This window comes from Festucalex cinctus, chromosome 2 (genome assembly GCF_051991245.1).
Source record: "Festucalex cinctus isolate MCC-2025b chromosome 2, RoL_Fcin_1.0, whole genome shotgun sequence".
Classification (NCBI taxonomy): Eukaryota; Metazoa; Chordata; class Actinopteri; order Syngnathiformes; family Syngnathidae; genus Festucalex; species Festucalex cinctus.
This window is the reverse complement of record NC_135412.1, coordinates 16,132,455-16,145,812: the sequence shown is the minus strand read 5'-3', so window position 1 is coordinate 16,145,812 and position 13,358 is coordinate 16,132,455. Positions and strand designations below refer to the sequence as shown.

At 39.0% G+C, this 13,358-nt stretch overlaps 2 protein-coding genes and 1 long non-coding RNA gene across 6 annotated transcripts in view; 2 read left to right on the top strand and 1 right to left on the bottom strand.

Moving 5' to 3' along the window:
* The window catches only part of hnf4a (hepatocyte nuclear factor 4, alpha), a 25,400-nt gene extending 12,980 nt beyond the window's left edge, over positions 1 to 12,420 (top strand). The window contains exons 1-10 of one of the 2 annotated variants that reach the window (XM_077513267.1): positions 2,197 to 2,346; positions 3,880 to 4,054; positions 4,132 to 4,226; positions 6,040 to 6,146; positions 6,218 to 6,373; positions 9,062 to 9,149; positions 9,256 to 9,408; positions 9,647 to 9,883; positions 10,448 to 10,570; positions 11,581 to 12,420. In XM_077513267.1, the coding sequence (XP_077369393.1) occupies positions 2,259 to 2,346; positions 3,880 to 4,054; positions 4,132 to 4,226; positions 6,040 to 6,146; positions 6,218 to 6,373; positions 9,062 to 9,149; positions 9,256 to 9,408; positions 9,647 to 9,883; positions 10,448 to 10,570; positions 11,581 to 11,723 (1,365 nt within the window). In that variant the 5' untranslated portion in view covers positions 2,197 to 2,258 and the 3' untranslated portion in view covers positions 11,724 to 12,420. Of the gene's footprint in view, positions 1 to 2,196; positions 2,347 to 3,879; positions 4,055 to 4,131; positions 4,227 to 6,039; positions 6,147 to 6,217; positions 6,374 to 9,061; positions 9,150 to 9,255; positions 9,409 to 9,646; positions 9,884 to 10,447; positions 10,571 to 11,580 lie in introns of those variants that run through there. The other variant, XM_077513268.1, reaches the window with a different exon arrangement.
* The window catches only part of LOC144013912 (uncharacterized), a 15,568-nt gene extending 2,283 nt beyond the window's left edge, over positions 1 to 13,285 (bottom strand). The window contains exons 1-2 of one of the 2 annotated variants that reach the window (XR_013282365.1): positions 13,223 to 13,285; positions 10,495 to 10,568 (exon numbers count right to left, since the gene is read on the bottom strand). This is a non-coding gene — a long non-coding RNA (uncharacterized LOC144013912). The other variant, XR_013282364.1, reaches the window with a different exon arrangement.
* The window catches only part of ttpal (tocopherol (alpha) transfer protein-like), a 28,920-nt gene continuing 28,641 nt past the window's right edge, over positions 13,080 to 13,358 (top strand). Inside the window, exons 1-2 of one of the 2 annotated variants that reach the window (XM_077513271.1) lie at positions 13,080 to 13,161; positions 13,277 to 13,358. Coding sequence is in view for 1 of the 2 variants with exons in the window: in XM_077513270.1 (XP_077369396.1) it covers positions 13,119 to 13,161 (43 nt within the window). In the remaining variant the exon portion in view is untranslated. The remainder of the gene's footprint in view (positions 13,162 to 13,276) is intronic. The other variant, XM_077513270.1, reaches the window with a different exon arrangement.

The following is a 13,358-nucleotide window of genomic DNA, read 5'->3' as shown; positions in this document are numbered from 1 at the left end:
AGCTGAGATAGGCGCCAGCAGCCCCCGCGACCCTTGTGAGGAATAAGCGGTCAAGAAAATGGATGGATGGATGGACGATTGAAATCCTGTGCAATTGCTTATTGCAGTAAACTACCATAAACAAATTCCTTGCATTTTTTACCACTAAAGATGATTCTAATTTTCGTGTTGTTCTGGCATGTGTTTATTTTAGCCAAACGTTCGTTTTTTTTGTGTTTTTTTTGTTTTGTTTTGTTTTGTTTGGGTGCCGGGTCACCATTGCAAATGACAATCTGCAAGTTCATGGGAAAAAAAAATGAAGGTTCAATTAAGTCAATAAATAAAGCAGTAAACCTTTGATAGAGCTAAAACAAGGTCTGTTAAATTTTTACATTGGTAGCAAACGGTTTGTGACGTTGAAACGTGTCACTGAAATCTTGTTTTTCTTTCTTTCTTTCTTTCTTTCTTTCTTTTATTTATTTGTTTTAATTTAGGGTGGAGTTTCACATGAGTTAATCACTTGTGTAGGTTTTAATCACCTCACTTTGTGATTGGATTAGCGTGGTGGGGGAGGGATGGGAGATCAAGTCAGGTTTGTGAAAATCCAATCATGGAGCCCATCATCTCCCAGTGAGCGTGTTTAGCGTTATGGGCTGAAGAAGCAAAAAAAAAAAAAAAAAAAAAACCTTTTACGAGCGTCGCCGAGTGTGCACGGTTAACAAGTTGGTTGCATGGGGGTTAACTGCTCGCTGAACTTGAGATCGTTGACCTGCTGCTGTGTACTGGTACTTTCTCTTCAAATACAACTCGGCTGTTTGCTGTGTCACATGCGCCATGAGGCCACTGTGCACAAAAAAAAAAAAAAAAAAAAAAAAACTTAAACATCCAAGGATTGATTGACTGGACAAAACAATTCATTACAGGAAATGTATGACAAATAACGTGAATTTTCATTAGGATTTGGAGGATTTTTAATTGTCAATATACAGTATTAAAAAAAAACATTGTCAAAATGGAATTTCTCTCTAATGTAACATATTAACACTATTTAAAAATACAAAACTAGACAAAATGGAATATATTTCTCTCTCAGCACGTCACAAAGACTTTTTTCTTTTTTTTTTTTTTTTACTTTATTACTTGTTTTAAAATCCTGACCATGTAAAGCCTATCGAACATCCCTTTTTTTTCTTTTTTAAAGAATTTTTGGCTTTTATTTTTAATTTTTTTCGGCCTAAAATCCTGACCATGTAAAGCCTATATCGAACATCCCTATTTTTTAATTAATTAATTAATTAAATAATTAATTAATTAATTGATTAATTAATTAAAAAAAAAATTTGGGGGGGGGGGTATTTTTATTTATTTTTGGCCTAAAATCCTGACCATGTAAAGCCTATATCAATATATTACCTAACATATATACATATACCTAACATATATATATATATATATATATATATATATATATATATATATATTGTTTTTTTTTTAAAGAATTTTTGGGTTTTATTTTTAGTTTTTTTCAGCCTAAAATCCTATATCGAACATCCATTTTTTATTTTTTTTGGTTTATTCCCATTAGCCGAACTTGCAAAAACTAATGAACTGACTGGCATTCTTGGCTTGAGTCAGCCTTTCAGAAACTAATTTATCCCCTGTGCCTTCTTTTAATGTGCTGACCAATAAACAAGCCTTTTGTGCACCATTTCATAAACAATGAATTGTTAGGCCTATTCATTATGCCGGCATTAACTCAGATTTAGCAGCAAAGAAGTAGTGAAATATGATGGAGCGATGTGTTCGGTCCCCCTCAGGTGGATGCTGGACTTGCGTGCACGCATGTGACGCACGCAAATAACGCGTGCGTGCGTTTACCTCTCACGGGGCAATTGTTGAAACATTGCTGATGACGAGGATGGAAGATATCAAAGTTTTGCTATCTCTTCAGGGAGAGAGAGAGAAAAAACAGCAATTGGCCATCGAGGAGGTTAGTTAACCATCAACCAGCGACAGGCAGCCCACCTCTTGGCTAGTTAGCGGCACGAGGGAAGGAGGCCAGCTCATGTCAGTCGCCTGTCAGCTCTCCGTCAAGTTGGGGAGCAACCCCACGTCTGGGTGGAGCCAGCCGAAAGAAGGAGGGGGTGGCCGTAGGTGTTCAAGGGAGGGGGGGTCAGAAGAAGAAGGAGCAGGGTGGTGCGGGGGTGGGGGGGCACATTAGCTTCTGGGACGAGTCTTTCCATCACAGCGTCAGGTAGTGGCTGAACGCTTTGGTAGACATGGACATGGCAGACTACAGCGAGGCCCTCGACCCGGCGTACACCACGCTGGAGTTTGAAAACATGCACGTGCTGGCCATGGGTGCAGGTGAGCGTAAAACTTTCTCAACACCTCAAGAGTCATCTGCCTGAATTTAGCAGTGTCGCGGGTGCTATTGGCTTGATTTCACCAGCTTGAGTTGGGGGCCGTTCCTGTTAAATGCTCTGTTACCCAACTCCATAATCATTACTTCTTTTTTTTATGCCTTAAGTGCTTCCAACTATTTCAAAGGTGCACTCTCCCATGACGCCCGGCTGTCATCCTGACTGTGATGAAGAAGCCGCAAATTTTTTTCCCAGGAGTTGTTTTTCATGCCAGGCCCACTCGCCTGTTTCAATCAATAGAAGCGTCACTCAGTAGCGTGATTGATTGAGCCAGTCGGGAGATGGCAGGAAAACTGTCGGCACTCATCAGATTGAAGCCAACGTACTTTTGTGATGCTCTGTAGACCAGCAGAGGGAAGTAGCCAAGTACAAATACATCATTACTGTCAATATTTTTCAGGTATCTGTACTTCATTTCCAGCTCTCTTTGACTATTTACATTTGAAAAGAGATATCTGAACTTTCTACGTGCACACAGCAGTTAAGTCAATCAAGGTTATGATCTTGATTAATTGAGATTTTGAGTATTAGAAAAACAACAGATTCAGAGAAGCAGGATATTCCCTGATGAAAATAGGTTGATATTGTCTGCTAAAACAGTGATTCGTTGCAAATATGTTTGCATCTTGTGCCAGTTTAAAAAGCACAAGCGCAGAATATCTGACCTGAAAAACTCAAACAAGTAAGTACATTTTTTTTTTTTTAGTTGTTATCAGTCTTGTATTTTCTTTTTCATCAGTTCCCAATGTTAGCAAAGTTAAGGCAACGCTAGCTAGCTTTTAACCAACAACATGCGGAATGTAACCAGATTTTTTTTTTCAGTTATCAGCACTTCAACTAAAGTAGTGTCAGTGTTGTGCCAAGTTATCAAAACGTTTTTTGAATATTCATGAATTTTGGAGTCTTCACTATTTTGGTTTGAGTCAGTACTCATACTTTACGTTACGTGTACTTCTACTTAATTACAGACTGTGAACACCTGTTCTGTTGGTTGACTTAATGTCTCTTGTTGCGTGAGGAGGGGAAGTGATCGCCACAATTTTTCGTGACTGTTTGATCAGCAATTTATGAGCATCGTCTTGCTGTTGTAGAATTTCCGGCAAATTTCCAAGTAGGAATCTTTCCATGGGAATTTGCCAGGAATTTATGGGAAAGAAGCAGGAATTTCCAACATTTTTGATAAGGAATCCTGACTAGAGCAAGCAGTGAAATGAGAAAAAAAAATGGAGTAATGAAGAAAATCTAGTATCTGGGCAAGGAGAGCTGTCTATTTTGCATGGATGTCTGCTTGTGACATGCTACCATGCCATGAAATGTTCCGGTTAATTCCCATGCAAAGTCTCCAATTTGGACTATTTCAAAAATGCCCCTTCTTTGTTTTACTCTGTTGAGTCCTGAGAAAGATTTTGGAATGAGCCTTTGCAAGCCTTTTGACACTACCTGGCATGAACTCGATCGCGGCGGCGTGTTTCCGCAGATTCCTCGCCAGCTGAGAGCACCAACATGAGCGGCGCGGGCCACCTGACGTCGGGCAGCCTGTGTGCGATCTGCGGGGACAGAGCCACGGGCAAGCACTACGGCGCATCCAGCTGCGATGGCTGCAAAGGCTTCTTTCGCCGCAGCGTCCGCAAAAACCACATGTACTCATGCAGGTGGGAATCCAAGAAGGAACAATATGTGTTGAGTGTCTTTGGTGACTGAATGACAGCACAAAATGCAACTTGTGCAGATTCAACAGGCAATGCATCGTGGACAAAGACAAGAGAAATCAATGCCGATACTGCAGACTGAAGAAATGCTTCAGGGCTGGCATGAAGAAAGAAGGTACGAGAGTCGAGCATGAGCGTCAACGTGCGCTTCCCTCACTCTAGTGACAGCACTGAGTTCGGTCGGGTGTGTCGAAACAGCTAAAGAGGAGTTGTTAATGATCACTCCACGGGGCGATCAAGTCTCTGAGTGGCTTATGCTGAGCAAACACCTCCCAGCAATAATAGCCATATACTGATAAACATGACAGCCTTGGAAGTCTTATTTTTCTTTGGACATGACTCAGCAGCCTCTCTTTAAAGGCACACACAGTTTGACTTTTACTGCCTTTGTGGAAGTGCGGACCGAATACCACCACTAGCTTCTCATAACTACAGTACAGAAAGCAGCAATATTACTTAAAATTAAACGTAATAAAACAGGAGGCATTCACAATCTGTATTTATCCAGAAACATTTAAAAGATAGAAGACGTAGCTTTCTTCTTTGGGGCCATTACGTGGAAAAAAAGAGGGCAAAAAAAGCAAAAGATACTCCCACAAGTGCACAAGCGCTAGCACTAGCTTAGGGCTAAATAGAGGACGAGGGGAAAACACTGCGGGCTATATGGCGGACAATGAGCCAAAATGGCAGACCGGGCCAAAATGGCGGACCGGGCGTAACCGTTGTAAAGTCGAAACGCCTTAGGTCGAGTGCGCCTTAACTCCCTGTACTTAATAATGTGCACATATGTGTTTCGCTTGCCTAACTTAGCTTGCTGCGACCCACCAATCAGAGGAGGGAAAAATGCTGACCTCATCGTGTGAGGCGAATTTGAAATCTGAGTGGTTAAAAAAAATGAATAAATAAAAATCATAATTTTTTCAATTAAATTAAATAATTAAATGAAAATAGCTTTATTAAATTGTGTTAAATGAAACATAAATTAAATAATAATACATTTAATTAATGCATTAATTAAAAAATTAAAATAAGAAAATGTAAATTAATAAATTGACTGCACATGTGTTGGAGGCAGTGCAGCAAAGAGAATCACTGCATACAGTGATGCCTTGAGATACGAGCGCCTTCACATACAGGTTTTTCCAGATATGAGTCGCCATCCGTAAAAGAAAGGACAATACATTAGGTACAGTTGTGTTTTAGCCTCACATTTTCCGTATTTGCAGGTAATGTGTTGCACATATGTAACTACTTTGTGTTTTTATAACGTACAATACTGTCCAGTGCAATTTTTCTTATGAATAAACTAGACCTGCAACTACCGGTAATAATTATTTTAGTAATCGATTAATCTGTTGATTATTTTTTAGATTAATCGGATAATAAATTGTAATAATGATAATAATCGGATAATAAATTGGATTACAACTCAACTCAACTCAACTTTATTTATATACTGGCAAACTGTTGATTATTGTGTCCGAAGTCAAAACAGATGTTTGCAAATGTCTTATTGTGATTCAACACAAAGATAAAATCAATTCATCTATTTTATAGAGATCTACAGAAATCGGACAATATTTTGTGTTGAGAGGCTGAAATTACAATTACGTAATTAGATTAATCAATTATCAAAATAGTTGATTAGTTTGATAATAATTTAGTTGTTGATAAGTGATGAATTATTGCACCTCTAAAAAACATGTTAAAAACTTATTTTGGTCTTTTTTGAGAGGGGCTGGAACAGATTAATTGCATTTCCATTCATTTCACTGGGCAAAGATGATTTGAGATACAAATATGGTTACGGAATGTACATAGGCTGCAAATGTAGGTCAGCGCTTCTTATGGTCTTTGGGCCAGCAGAGAAGGCCTTTCTGGTTTCTGGCGCCTTTCAGCTTGCGTGTAACACGTATGAATGTGTGCAGCCGTGCAGAACGAAAGAGACCGCATCAGCACCAGAAGATCCAGCTATGAAGACAGCAGTTTACCCTCCATCAATGCACTCATCCAAGCAGACGTGCTGTCAAGACAGGTACGGGCCTTCGTTAATGACCATGAACGAGCAAGTGCTGTAACAGGCTTCTTCGACCTCGCCCCGTTCAGATCACCTCCCCCACGCCCATCCTGAACGGTGATGTCCGTACCAAAAAGATCGCCACCATCACGGACGTGTGCGAGTCCATGAAACAGCAGCTGCTGGTTTTGGTGGAGTGGGCCAAGTACATCCCGGCCTTCTGTGACCTGCCCCTGGATGACCAGGTAAGACTCAGACACAGTGTACATAGTTGTATAGACACTCTGGTCACTCATCAACCAGCCCACTACCGGGATAACGTCCATCCACAAGACACACGGCCACCCAAATAAGTTCTCTCCAAACATGCGCTGACAGAAATCAAGCTAAATGATTAAAACCTGCAGCGAGGAGGAGGAGGAGGAGGCTTTGCTCGGCACCCATGAGCGTACACGCTCCATGCAGAGTGGTTAATGTATTTTAATGCTCAGTTACAATATGATGAGCAGGTTTTAAAGTTATATCCCTTCTTGGAGAAAAAGTACTGAATCATTAACAGTGTGATCACCAGCTCTTGGTAACTCATTTGCTCATCTTGTATTAGGAAGGGATTTGTTTTCCTCACAGACTCCTAGGATAGGACTACACAGCCCCAAAATTGACAGGGTGGATGTATTTATTTATTTAATAAACTGTGTACAGAATACTAATTTATGGTTACAAAGTAGGTATAATGTGTGTCCAAAATACAAAATAATGATATTGTCATGCTTGAACTGCTGGGTAATATGGAGGACCAAAACTGCCAAAATTCAAAATAAATAAATAAGTAAATAAATAAATACAGAAATAAATGACTAAAAGTGAAAATAAAAACGGATATGAAAAATATAATTTGAAAATTAAATTAAAAAAAATATATAAATGGAAATAAAAACAGCAATATATATATATACATAAATAAATACATTTGTATCTAATTTTTTGTGGTATCGAAGTAGACTTTACGCCGATCTGCGGCAGGCTCAGGATTGGACGATATTTGGCATTTTATGCAAAATTGGTGACTGACTCTAATGCCTTAATTTGCCCGATCGGCCTATGATGTCATTGATTAGCTCTACAAATTAAGAAATTATATTGTACTTAATGTTTAACAGTGTTTTTTTTTTTTTTTTTTTTTAAAGATTTTTATTTTCTGGCCTAAAATCCCGACCATGTAAAGCCTATATGAAACATCCCTATTTTATTATTATTATTATTATTATTATTATTATATTATAATTTATTTTATTTTATATATTATTATTGGTGTGCCCTGTGATTGGCTGGCAACCAGTTCAGGGTGTACCCTTGTAAGGAGCAAGCAGATCAGACAATGGATGGATGGATGGATGGATGGATATTATTATTGGGCAGCACGGTGGTGACTGCTTAGCACGTCCGCCTCCCAGTACTGAGGATGTAAAATCGAGTCCAGGCTTTGGCCTTCCTGGGTGGAGTTTGCATGTTCTCCCCGTATCTGCGTGGGTCTTCTCCGGGTACTCTGGTCTCCTCCCACATTCCAAAGACATGCACGGCAGGTTAATTGGGCGCTCCGAATTGTCCCTACGTGTGCTTGTGTGCGTAGATGGTTGTTCGTCTCTGTGTGCCCTGCGATTGGTTGGCCAGCTGAGATAGGCTCCAGCACCCCCCGCGACCCTTGTGAGGAATAAGCGGTTCAGAAAATGGATGGATGGATTTTTTTATAAAAAATTTTATTTTCACTTTTAGTCATTTATTTATGTATTTAGTCATTTACCTATTTATTTATTTAGTCATTTATTTATTTCTAATTTGGGCAGTTTTGGTTCATACTGCCAGGATGAAATGTTATTCAAATGAGGTTGAAAATATTCGGACAAATAAAATTACTTTTGGATGAAACAAAAACATAATCCGAAGCGTGTTTTGGGTTGGACTCCACTGTCACCTCGACTTGTTGTCTAGGAACTCAAGTCGCAAATTGTGGTGAGAGTGGACAGGGTAGTCGTTCATTGCTGGAGCTCTCCAATGCAAGCCGGTGAGAGAGCCGGTGAGCCTTGTTCGCCGAGCCGCTCCCTCGACCACTGGCAGGCAGTTTGCAACAGTGGAGTCCAACCCAAGTCATGCTTAGGACCGCCCCCTCATTTGAATAACATTTCGTCCTGGCAGTATGGACCAAAACTGCCAAAATTAAAAAGAAATAAATGATTAAATAAATAAAAGACTAAGAGTTAAAATAAAAACGGATCTAAAAAAAAAATTCCAAAATTAAATACAAATGTATTTATTTATGTATATTTTCCCCCCCATTTATAGATATTTTTTTGGTTATTTTTGAATTATTTATATCCGTTGTTATTTTCACTTTTATTCATTTATTTATTTAGTCATTTATTTATTTTGAATTTTGGCAGTTTTGGTCCTCCATAGTTGTGAAGCTGGGGTAAACTTACGGTGGCCTGTTGCTTTTAATATTGCTGCCTTAAAGGATTATGGGTAACATCCTTTCATAAGGGTTGATCAGGAGGGATCTATGCCATAAGTCAATTTTGCTTCCAGGCTAAGCATTCCTGCTAAGCGTGTTTAGAACAACCTTTTCTCCACTTACTTTCTGGTCATCTTGCTTGTATATTAAATGAAAGTTCCAAAACAAAAACCAGAATCCGAAAACCTGTTGAGGACATTGCGTATTACAGTTTACTTTCTAGCAAAGATGCTAGTATTTTGTGCTAATGTAATACTCCTGCATCTATTTCTTGTCCACAACTTACCCGCAAGCTCAATTTTTCCCCCTTGTGTCATGTTACTTTATTATTATTATTATTATTGATATTATTATTATTATTATTATTATTTTTTTTTTTTTTTTTTTTTAGAAAAGTAAGTGAAAAATAGCATCACTATTTCAGGTGGCATTGCTTCGAGCTCATGCAGGAGAACATCTGTTGCTTGGCGCTGCGAAGAGGTCCATGCTCTACAAAGATATCCTTTTATTAGGTAAAATCAGCACCTCAGTGCCATTTTTGTCCAATCAGGTTATCAAAACGATCTCACATCAATCTTGCGCTTCTTGTGGTCATAATAAGGGTTGATTGTGTTACAGGAAATGATTACATCATTCCCAGGAACTGCCCAGAGCTGGAGGTGGGCCGGGTGGCTGTGAGGATCCTGGATGAGCTGGTGCTTCCCTTCCAGGAGCTTCAAATAGATGATAACGAATATGCCTGCTTAAAGGCTATTGTTTTCTTTGATCCAGGTACGAAAGACCTTTTCAGTCATAGGTGCTGGCTGGGGTACTTGGGGTGGCAGAATGTGAGAAAAACATAACGCCAACCTTGGTCAAAAGCCTTTGTGTACCATAGGAATTCTCGAACTTCTGCCACCCGGAAGTAAATGTGACCTCATGTTAAAAAAGGTCAAAGGTTGAGCCAATAAGAATACTGTGCAGTCGTGACTAATTCCTTGGCAAATACATGGCTTGTGTTTGCCCACAGACGCAAAAGGTCTGAGTGACCCCGGAAAGATCAAACGGATGCGATACCAAGTCCAGGTCAGCCTGGAGGACTACATCAACGACCGGCAATACGACTCCCGCGGACGTTTCGGGGAGCTGCTACTCCTGCTGCCCACACTGCAGAGCATCACCTGGCAGATGATTGAACAAATCCAGTTTGTCAAACTTTTCGGCATGGCCAAGATTGACAATCTTCTACAGGAGATGCTTCTCGGAGGTGAGTGCTTACTACTTATTGGTTGAAGTACTGGACTTCAGAGTGGATTGTCTCATCCGTAGTACAATGGAAAATAAGGGGGAAAAATAATTATTATCATGATTATTTTGGCAATAATTGAAATCATGATTATTCAAATGATTTCTTTTTTGGTACAAAACAAGAACATGTTGAAGCATTTAAAAATATTAAGAACAAAAAATTGAAACCCTATAATTATGTAAGTTCCGTTTGGACCAAACAGAATGTATAATAATATTTATTTATTTATTTAGTTATGTTGCAGCTTGTGCACCGTGCAGTAGGACGATCATTTATTTTTTGGTACAAAAGAAAATAAATAAATAAAAAATATTAGGACAAATAAAATTACTTTTGGATGAAACAAAATTTATTAAATTGGTTATTTAATTTTTTTTTTTAAAAAAGGTGCAAATGTATACAGTGTCTATGTAAATGATGGGCTTTTTTTTTCTCTTAATGTGCTGGTGCAAGAGATGGTTTAGTGGATTACCGCATGTGTTGATAGAAAAGTATTAATATTAAACATTTATTATTTTCCAGGCTCTGCCAATGAAGCGGCACATGCACCTCATTCTCTTCACCCTCACCTGGTTCAGGAGCACCTCAGCAGCAATGTCATCGTGGCCAGCAACATGCCCACGCCCATCCATAATGGACAAATCTGTACGTACAAAAAACAAACAAAAAAATGAAATTACAGTCACCAATCCATGACAGTTTTACAAAAATGAGTCTGTCAAAATGCAAGGTCTGGATGAATTTTGGTGGGATTTGTACTTGTGAGCATAGATGTGTTCCTAAAATGTCGAGTCAAAATCATTTTGTAGTGATTAGGGAGGTGTAAAAAATGCTGAATGATTTCAAACGGTGCAACTGCGTTCGATTTTTTTGCGTAGAAAAAAAAGTTGCCTTTTTGGGGAACGTTTTTGTGATGTGATATGTGGAATGTGATACAGTGTTGCCAATAGAAAAATGGCCAAAAACACCATCAAACTGTCTGACGTGATTATTGGTCCATATACAGAATCTCCTCGCCCTTCAGGGAAGTCCTTCTCCGATTGGCTGATGAGTTTCTGTTTAAAATATCCACCAATAAGCTCATGCAGGCCAAAATTCCAAGAGGTTCTGCAAGCTGGCATGTCAAAATAGTGCAAATGGAAGAATTATTTGAGAGAAGAACAGACTAGGTCATGTTGAGTTTTTTCTTCTTCTGAATTTATTTGTTATGGAGGCATTTATAGTGTTCATTCCGTTTTGTTTTTCCTTCAAAAAATTCCACAAGGATAGCAGCCACTTATCATGTTACTAATTAGAGCAAACAGTTTGACAGTTTCTTGACAGCTGGCTTTCCATTCATCTAAATGTGCAACAGGTTTTTCCCTCTCAACTCCCTGCGCAGCCTCGTCGTCATGTTTGTCGCTGAAAGGCCTTGGCACAATAATCCTTGAAATTCTTCATGCAAACTAATCTGGCTTACTTTGTCAAAGAAAACGTCTGTTATTCTTTCTTAACATGTTTAATGCGCTGAGAAATTTCACAAAAGTACCTGTTCTTATCTGAAAATGGTGTTGTGCTGAGATATATTCTCCCGCAGGGGAGCAAATAGAGAGCAGTTTTTCTCACTCGCTCTCGTTTACTAATTGGCGCTTGTTGCTTTGTGTTCTACTTTCCAGCCACTCCGGAAACCCCGATACCGTCTCCGCCTACAGCGTCCAGCTCAGAACATTACAAAATAGCTCAAGGAGTCATAGCCACTGTCCCCAAGCAGCCAACTTCTATCCCTCAGCCGACTATCACCAAGCAAGAGGCCATCTAATGAGCCTTATTTGACTGGTTGTGTGTGTGTTTTTGTTCTATTTTCCAAATTAACAGCTTCGAAGCGGTCATGTTGACTGAAACATAAAGTAGCTAAGTGCCTCGAAAGTAATTACATGATTCTATTTTAAGTCGACCACTTAAAAAGCGGTTTAATAACAGGAAAAAAAACTGCTGTTGTGTATGACTGGCATTTGAAACGTTGTTTTGTTGTGTCCATAGTTTCTGGAGGCCAACGTGGCTTTCTTGTGCATGTCTTCAGCATGTGCCGAAAAAAGCTCATGGTCGACATGGCGATGGGACCATGTCAGTATTTTATGAATGTTACAGGGCTTTGCATTCTCTTTTGTGTTTTGTTTGTGTTTCTATATTTCATGTTCTTCTATGATTAAAAAAAATAATACTGTCAAGTCACAAATGCATTACATCCAAGCTAAAGCTGGCCAGACCAAAACATCTGTTTCATTGACTAGAAAGAAGTCATGTGTTCAAAACTACTTTTTCACAAGCAGGCACAATGAGTAAGTTCTCCAGTTTTGTTTTGCATGTGTATATTTTGTTTAATACTTTCATCATGTCATGTTTGAACTGACAATAAAGTCAAGTGTGCCTTATAACCTGAACTGCCTTAAAAGCGGGCAAGTGTGTTGCCGTACAATGTGAAGATAACTAATAAATTAAGGTATATTTTTACATTGCATTTGTTTGCGGCTGTATACTTAAAGCTGTATGCTATACAAACAGTAGAGAAAATGAAAAAGAGATATTCTGAATATGCGTTTGGTGCAAGGTGGCAGTGCTGTGGGGTCACTGATAAGATGTTACATTGGAGTGATAAACAGCCATAAAATCATTGCACAAAAAAGGAAAATGGAAAAGGTATCTCGCCCATAAATTTCAGGCTATAGGCTACTCCAGAGCATGGCAAATTCTGCCATCTACAGTATGATAGTATAATTTGCACGAGTAGCTGCTTGTTGAAAAATTTCCCTAGCCACAGTTTTCTCAAGGCCAAATAAATAAATAAATAAATAAATAAATGTAATGTAATGTAAACGGTGCACAAACACAAAGAACAAAACTGTACTTACCATGACAGAAAAACAGTAGTGATTTCTCTCTCCCGTGTACTTTGGAGGAAAGGCCCTAATGGCTTTTTCAAAACGAGGGAAACGTTTTTAAAACTTTGAGTGGGTCGAAATATTGTTGTTGTTGTTGTTTGTAAATTGAAATAACAGATGTATTTTTTTTTTCAACGCTGGCGCTCAAAGTCTGCGCCAAATGCGGCAAAGGCAAAACAAGTCTCTTCCGTAGTAGCTCACGTGACGCCCATTAGCCAATGAGAGCTCGTTATTTTTCTACCCGGAAATAATTAACTGTAGCCGAAAACTGGGTTATGATATTTGCCATTTTTGCGGCCGTCGTGGCATATATTGAAGGCGAGTATTTATTTAACTTCCAAGCGTCTCATATGAATTATAATTTAAAACTGAAGTTCACCTGTTTTGTCTGACATGAGCATTGTCGCATCGTCTTTATCGTCTTTATTTCCAGGGTCATGCTAAATCAAATTAACTATGCAGTCGGTGACGAGTGATGTTTTGATCCTGCACTGACTGTTCGTCTTTGAACAAAC